The following is an 8217-nucleotide window of genomic DNA, read 5'->3' as shown; positions in this document are numbered from 1 at the left end:
TTTTTTTTTTATATGAAGTAGACTATAATGGTTGCCATAATTTTATTTGATTTTGTCATAAAAGTGCTGTAATTTAGATGGCAGACAAGGCAAACCAAGCAATTGCGAGGGCCCCGAGCAATGGCATTGTGTTCGATATTGCGACGTGTCAGAAAATCGCCAGCAGAGGGGCCCTTACTCGCTGTTGATGGCTGCTGGGCTCCCAGCAACGGGTGATATTACTCCATATAAATGAGCACAGACTAGCAGTCCCAAACCACCGGTCCGTGGCCTGACACCGGCCCATGGGCCATTTGGTACCAATCTACACAGATAGATATACGGGGAAAAATATGTGACTGCATCAACACTAACCGAATCGATATCTATCAATCTGTCTAGACAGACAGACAGCCAGCCAGATAGATAGATAGATAGATAGATAGATAGATAGATAGATAGATAGATAGATAGACGCTTTAAATATTTATGCATGAAGGTGGTAAGGTTAAGGGGAGGAGTTTTTCAATGATTTACACGTCCATTCAGGCTTTTTTTCCCTGTCTTACAGCAGCAGGAACTGCCCGAGAGAGAGAGAGAGAGAGAGAGAGAGAGAGAGAGAGAGAGAGAGACTGTCTTTCCGTTCAGTTTTCTTCTCCCACTCCCTCTCTCTCTCTCTCTCTCTCTCTCTCTCTCTCTCTCTCTCTCTCTCGCGAAATGCGAGTCAAACGTGACTCGTCTTTGTGGAGTTCTTGTGGAGGAGTCCTTGCAGAGAGGAGTGGTCTGGATCGCGTGTGCACTTCCAGCTCGACGTCTCCTTGAACGCAGCAGCCCCGTGTGAAAGCACAACACAACGCAGCAGAACAGAAGAGACCCTCTGGCCCCCTGCCTTTTTTCGCCCCTCCGAACTTGAGCCCCTATCTCGGGCTATGTCCGCCTTCTGATCGCCGCCGCGGAGACGGAGCGAGTGCAGACGGAGTAAAAGGCGTCTCTTCCCGCCTCGACCATTGGCCAGCCAGCTTTCTTCCAACCATGTCAACGCAGGCGAAAGTGAAGAAGGACAAAGAGATCATAGCCGAATATGAGAGCCAAGTGAAAGGTCGGTACTGCCGCGGCTCATCTTGGATAATTGTGCAACTTTACAACAAGCTTAATGACTGACTACGTGCGTGTGTGCGCGTGCAATACTGAGGGGTGGGTCTGGCTGCATTTGCTCCTAAATGCATCCCACTGGAAATGTCCTATATCCCCCACCCTTGTTTATGATCTTTTTGGCAGTACACTTAGGTTCAAACTTGACCAAACCGGTTCGTGTAGAGCCATGAAGACTGCAGGCTGCATGACTAGTAAGCAAGGCTGCATTGTCAGGCTGCTGCAGATGACTTTCACACTGCAGCTTTTAAGCTGCACACCCAACTGGGGGGAAAAAATGGCTCCAATTCCTCGCATGGAAAATCTTCGCTAAAATCTGTCACGCATCTATCTCAGATATCATGCACGATACTAAAGATAATGTTGAGTAAAACAAAAATGATAATTTGGCAAGAGAAGCTCGAGAAGGTCAACCAGCAAACAGTTGAGAAAGTGCATCAATAATGGATGGCGTCTGCATCAATTATAAACCATGAAAGGATTTTCCTTTCTGAGGCTAAATTTGTGGCTGAGAAGGAGCAGAGCTAACCCTGTGCAGGATGTGCATGCGGCAGTGAACTTGAAGTAGTTTTCGTGCAGCAGATGGTGCATTGTCCTCCCCATGTCCTAGTAAGTCAGAGTTAATTGATTAGTCAGTATTTTTATTTTTTTGCAATTGTTTTTGTGTTTGGTCAATGAAACAGTTAAAATAAACTTTTCATTGTTGACAGCCATTCCAGTGAACAGTCTGTTCCTTCCAGATGAGACAAAGCTTACAGCTTACAGGGTGGACATTGGACAATGACACGGTGGACATTTTCTTGCTAATATTAAGCATTTAATGAGCACACCGCATGTCGACCTTCATTCACTAAGTAACTGTTTAACAAATATATTTCGCAGTGACAGACTGGACATGATAAACTTGCCAACATCCGAGTCCACGCATGATACGATGAAAATGACAAAATATGTCAATCCTTCAGAGGGTTTGCCAAAGGGGCAGTTACCCCATCATGAGAGGGTGGAAAGCAATGTCAGATAGATGCAAAATATTCCGTTTGATTATGAAACTATGCATGATTAAAATGACTCATTTTACCAAATAAGTTATGTATAACAAACCCAAGTAAAGTAATGTTGTATTTGACATTATTTAACCACGTATTGCACACACTGTAGTTTTTAGAGCAGTGTGTGGGACATGCCAAACATAACACTGCGGCTGTGCTTGATGAACTTTTTAACATTTCATGCAACAACAACAACTTGTTGCACAACAGCACATTGAAATAGTGATTGGCACGTCTGCCTCACATTTCTGAGGTTTGTGGTTCGAATTTCTACTCCGGCTCAGTTTGCGTGTTCCCCGAGACTTGCATGGGTCTTCTCTGGGTACTCTGGCTTCCTCCCACATTCCCAAAATATGCATGTTAGGTTAAGCGAAGACTAAGAATGGTCCCTAGGTGTGATTGCGAGCGTGAAAGGTCGTTTGGCTGTACATGTCCTATAATTGGCCGGCGATCAGTTTCCTAAAGTCAGCTCTGCTAGCTAGACACCAGTTCACCTTAATGAGGCATGCGCTATTCAAAAATGGTTCGATGGACTTGTCGCACAAGCGTAAAAAGAAGTTAACTAGTGCAAAAAAAAAAAGGTCAACTGCTTTGAATGCTAGTTTGCCAGCTTCACATCGCTGTACAGTATCTTCTTCTCTTCACAACCCTTGTTGAGGCCACTCCTTCTTACCATAAAAAGGGTGATACTCACCGACGTGCCATGTAAATTGATGACATCACTGATGTTTCGCAAAATGACAGTCTCTATGGTAAATTGATCATGTTTACAGCTTAACAACACAGGGAAAATAGCTTAGGCCCTACTCAGCCACCAGTAAAAATCTACTTTTTATTGGCACTGGATGTAGATATTTTATATTATGACAACTACTGTCTGATAATAAAAGTTGATCACAGCTAGTTATCAAACAAAAGCCCCATGCATGTTCCTATTGGTCCATTATTTATTTATTCTATGCGACCCATGTCATGAGAAGCTTCTAAACTGAAATGTTAAACTCATTTTGGAACTGGGATTCGATCGGTGTGAAGCGGCGAGTGGGCTCATTTGACACTGACACTTGGCTGGAGTAATACTGATTTACTGGCAGCACAGTAGCACAATTAACACATGCACGCGCACGCGCGCGCACACACACACACACACACACACACACACACACACACACACACACACACACAGAAATATTACTGACTAGTGAAGTCTTGTACACGCTTGGACTTGAATGTATGAATATCGCCAAATATTTCATTGATGAGCTAATATCCATTCATGAAATGGAAAAAAGATTCGTCATCTACTCTTATGAAATTGATTGACAGTTTCTGTAAACTCAACTGAAAATAAGTTTTTCCACTTCTAATCGTGTATCACAATAGATACAGTAAGAACTCATACAGGAATGCTTATTCTTTCCTCCGATTATTCTAGCTAGTTTTATTAGTGTGATCTTTACATTAAAATGTAGTCGAGTAAATGATCACATAGCTTTCAGCTATGAGGTATATCTATCTATCTATCTATCTCGGTTGGTCGGTTAGTGACCATTTTAGTGTGTTCTAAAGCATGAGCAACTATGCTGTTTTTGCCCCTGCTTGCAACATGCAAACACCACACAGGAAGGCCGGAATCGAACCCTGCACCTCTCCACTGTAAGGTGGACGTGCGAACCAGTAGACCACCGTGCCGCCCATTATTATTATTATTATTATGCTGGGGTTAGCGAGTTTATTGTAATAGTTTCGATTTTGACATTACTCCATAGTCTTGCTCTGAATACCTTTCACACATACAATCATTTTTTTCATATTCTCTAAACGTGTGAACATTTTAGTGTGTTTTGAAATGTTAAAAAAGAAAGAAAGAAAGAAAGAAAGTGACACGTGAACATTAGCATTAGCATCTATGTTTGGCACTAGCCAGGGTACCATATACAGGAAAAAGTTTTCTTTCTCGGGTGAAATTTCTACATAGCTGTACTTTGGATGCCATTTAAGCATACGGTTGACATAATTTCAGTTTGTGTGTAAATGTCTTCCGAAACAGTTCTGAACAGTGACTGTTCATTAACATCAATGCTAATACAGTATTTGTCACTTTACCATGACACAAGTTTTTCTTTAAATGCCATTAAAAACTGTTTAGAAATGATGACAAAATAGTACTGTATGCTTTGTAACAGAATTGTGTTTTACTACATATTCACACATTTGTATTTTTTTTTTTCATGCTGGGTATGTGCTTTCATATTTTGCCGTTTTGAGTGTCAATCTTTGCATTCCATGCAGACCACGTGGCCACAGCCGACGGCCCTCGCTGTTTATTCATCATAGTAAAAGAATGGTCAGGGTGACACTGCCTAGAAATGTCAGGGCTTGCATGATGACAGCGAAACTGCGTCTTTGTTGCCAGCGTGTGAAGCTGCAGACGCTGCCTTGTGGTGTCATATCATTTAATGTGAAACCTGCGTGGAATGTCAGCACAGCAGAATGTGGATTTTCCTGTCCTGCGGTTGCACAGACAGCATTTTGAAGCATTTGGATTGAGGGAAACAACACGTGAACTCACGTTTCAGAAAAAAAAAAAAAAAGTCACAGCGCGACCATGAGTGCATTCAGACGCTCACGGCCTTGATTCGAACCAAATGATGTCAACGTGTCAGTCTGGGTTAGGACACATGTGACTAGCCACGCATGGCTAACTGCAGACGCAGCCCCGGAGAGCCGACACTAGCTGTGGCGGACTAACCGGAGCGGGCTGCTTCCACGACAATGACTCCTCAATATGGGATTGTTGCACAAACAGCCTTGCCTTCAAGGCAACACGGCCCACTCACTTCCGTGTACAGCAAAAGTCCACAAATCTAGCCGCCACATGCAAGTGCATCAGAGCATGTTCCGAATACATGAATTGTGTTTTTAAGCATGGGAGCGGTACTGAATAAATGTCACACTGCTTGTGTTTAAAAACAGGATCTGGTATGCAAAGGAAGAGAATATAGCGAAGTGGAGTCTCAACCGCAATTTTCTTTTAATGATATGCTTAAAAGACAAAACAATCAGGGAAATTCAATTGCAAAACTCAAGAAAGAATCGAAAAGTTCTGCTTAATATGTTATGCCAACACAGGAACGTCATTATTGGCAAAGAAAAAACAAATACAGTAATATTCTTGGAACCACATTGAGAACTTCGGTACCACATCGGAAACAATTGAACTGCTCAGGAAAATATGTGCGGCAACTTTAATTACATATTAAATTTACCAAGCAGATTCTAGCTAACAAGTAGAATGTAACGATTTAACTTACCAACAAACTGTTTTCCATTCCCTCTCTGCTAAGTGTCTGTCAGACATCTTTAAAGTCTGACTTGTTTTATTTTAGTGTTTTTGTTGTTGTTGTGGCAGCACTCGTGGTCATCTCGTGCAGTGATTCCCAAAGTGTGGCACGAGTAGCCCTCGTGGTAGTCGGGCTCACTCATGGGAGTGAGGAAAGAATCAATGCATCCGTACACTTCATTTTTATTTAACCTTTTACTGCAAGACTTTAGCATTGAATGTTAAAGAACTGTTTCTAAACTTTTATTTCAGTAAAACTTTAAAAAGTTGTATGTGCAATACATTGTGCCGTTTTATTGTTCAAAACATGCATCATGTTCCAGTGGTTGCAATCAAATATATACTTTTGAAACACTTTCTCATGCTATTGAATGGAGAAGTGTCTTCAAACTTTTGACTGGGACAGCACCTCTTTGGAATAAAACCTCTGTCTGTGCATGAATGAACATTTAGTCCTACTATGCTACTGTATTTTAATTTTAGTCATGATGGTGGTACAGTACTTGGAAAGCAAAGTATTTCTTGGGTGCCACTTGGTTTAAAAAGTCTGGGAACCATTGTCTTTAGTGGATTATATAATATGATACCGTATTAGTACAGGTATTGGTATTGGCGCATCCTTACTTGTAACATTGCCAGTGCAGTTAAAAAAGGGATTTTGATGGCAGTCTGGGCCTGGAACAAATGAACTCACTTTACATTATTTCCAATGGAAAATTTGACTTTGGGAGGTTCCACTGAAATGTATTCTGCTTCTACAAGCTCAGTGTTACGTATGTACAAAAGACTTCATCAAAGTGCCCGAACACACCAGGATGTTGATTGTTAGGCTTGGCCGACTAATTATATTATAAATAGGTCCTTTTAGACAAATTCCTTATCCCGGTCGGTGAACACCTTCCTATTCGCTTACATTTGAGAGCTTTATGTGTGTGATGTCGAGGGGAACTTTTTGGTGTTTTACATGGAACTGTGAAGTGCTTGCCCGTGTCCTCGTGTGATTATGTGCGCACTCTGCGAAAGCTTGAATCATTCATGGCATGTAGTGCAATACTGCACAGTCCCTTGGAACAGTTTAGCTTCCTAAAAATAACCTGCTTGCAGGAAAGCGAATGCAAATAGTCTATTTGATGTCTCGCTGATGACATTGTACCATCGCTGCAATCCAAATGGTCTTATTTGCTCACCATAAACACTCACTGTTTGTAAAAATAAATAAATAAATAAATACGTACATAAATCAATCAATCAATCTCAAGTTTTGGTCAATTTCAGCACGATGACATTTTGTTGTATTTTGGAGCTGATTGCTACCTCACTGGTCCTCATCCTTGGCTGTGTGCTGGGCCTTTCCAAGCGGAGGAAGTCGCCTTTGTCATTGCCCAAACGCCAGTTCGAGCGACTGGCCCAAGTGTCAAACAGACGACTAGCTCGCTCCGGCTCCGATGCCTTCAGAGACACGTAACCGGGCAACTGCAATACTAAAGGGGACCATGAGAATAACATCCTCCCGACAAGGGACCGCATATTTATTTTGTCTTGTTTCGTATTCCTCTAGTTTCATTCACATGTTCACAGGATGGGCGCACATTTACAAACACCTTTTGTCCTTCATTTCCACCATTTTGAAGAAGAATCGAAGCTCTTTTCTTCAACGATGTTCTACAAAGTTCCCTTTTGTGCGAAGAAATCATATGCATGCTTGAAAACGTCTGTTCGCCTTCCTTAATGCTCTTCAAATGTTTTAATGGTGCTTTGTCTATTGTGTGTGTAAGTTAAGTGCGCGCGTCAGTAAATGGCTAATCAACATATCTTACCCAGAAAGGGTCATAATACAGTAACCGATTTGTAGTTTAATTGATTGTTGAGAATTCAGATGTTTGTGTGAGACAAACATTTTGTACATATGACACTGGTATGGAAATGGCAGTTGAGAACGTTCACGCACACCTACGGAAAGTAAATGGAGTGAGTTTAGCTAGGCTAGACAAATTAACACACTGGCTAGCAATGTTAGCATTCGTTCATCTGTGTTTGTTTGCATTTTGCGGAATGACTGCCAGTAGTTTGTGTGAATGCTGGATTGCTCGTGTTTCTCAACAAGAACGGGCAAGCTGTAATTAATTGATTTTTTATTTAATGTAAAGACATTTAGTTTGGCTTCAAGTTTGATTGTCTTTCTGTTTGCTGGTCTGCTTTCTCTGCTAAAACAATAGTTTGTTTTTGAAGCGCAATCTTAAAAGTAACTTTTTTTTTATGTTGAAGAACACACCTGTTTTCTGCAATGAATTTAGGTGTAAAAATGTTTTTCACAAGTTTGCGACAAGCAGCAGCTATCCATCCCCTCGTTCAATATAGCCAATAGCTTATTACTTTTTCAGGAGCTGCAATGTCCTATTTGCCCCCATAATCTAGAAACTGTATCTATTTTATCTCCATTCCCTCTGTGTTTGCCTATGATGGGAAGCAGCAAGTTTCCCAACCTCTTCATGTGAAAACAGCAGCGATCTTGCAATTAAAAGAATTCCTCATATTTGCTGTTTGGAGACAAATCTTTCTGAAGGCTCTCACAGCACAATGCATGCTGACCTAGTTTGTTTTCTGTGCTGTCTGCAGCGATAAACAGACATGCATGTCACAATGCATGCGCGGATGCGCGCTCGCACCACACACACACACACACGCACACAC

At 41.6% G+C, this 8217-nt stretch overlaps 1 protein-coding gene across 2 annotated transcripts in view; it reads left to right on the top strand.

Moving 5' to 3' along the window:
• The first annotated feature begins 669 nt into the window (after window positions 1-669).
• Window positions 670-8217, top strand: part of LOC109531454 (SLIT-ROBO Rho GTPase-activating protein 3-like) — a 32880-nt gene continuing 25332 nt past the window's right edge. For both annotated transcript variants that reach the window (XM_019895752.1, XM_019895751.1), the window contains exon 1: window positions 670-1078. In XM_019895752.1, coding sequence (XP_019751311.1) covers window positions 1012-1078 — 67 coding nt within the window. In that variant the 5' untranslated portion in view covers window positions 670-1011. The remainder of the gene's footprint in view (window positions 1079-8217) is intronic.

This window comes from Hippocampus comes, unplaced genomic scaffold (genome assembly GCF_001891065.2).
Source record: "Hippocampus comes isolate QL1 unplaced genomic scaffold, H_comes_QL1_v1.1 scaffold420, whole genome shotgun sequence".
In the NCBI taxonomy this organism is placed as follows: Eukaryota; Metazoa; Chordata; class Actinopteri; order Syngnathiformes; family Syngnathidae; genus Hippocampus; species Hippocampus comes.
Note: the sequence above shows the minus strand (reverse complement) of the source record. Positions and strands in the feature narration are given on the sequence as shown.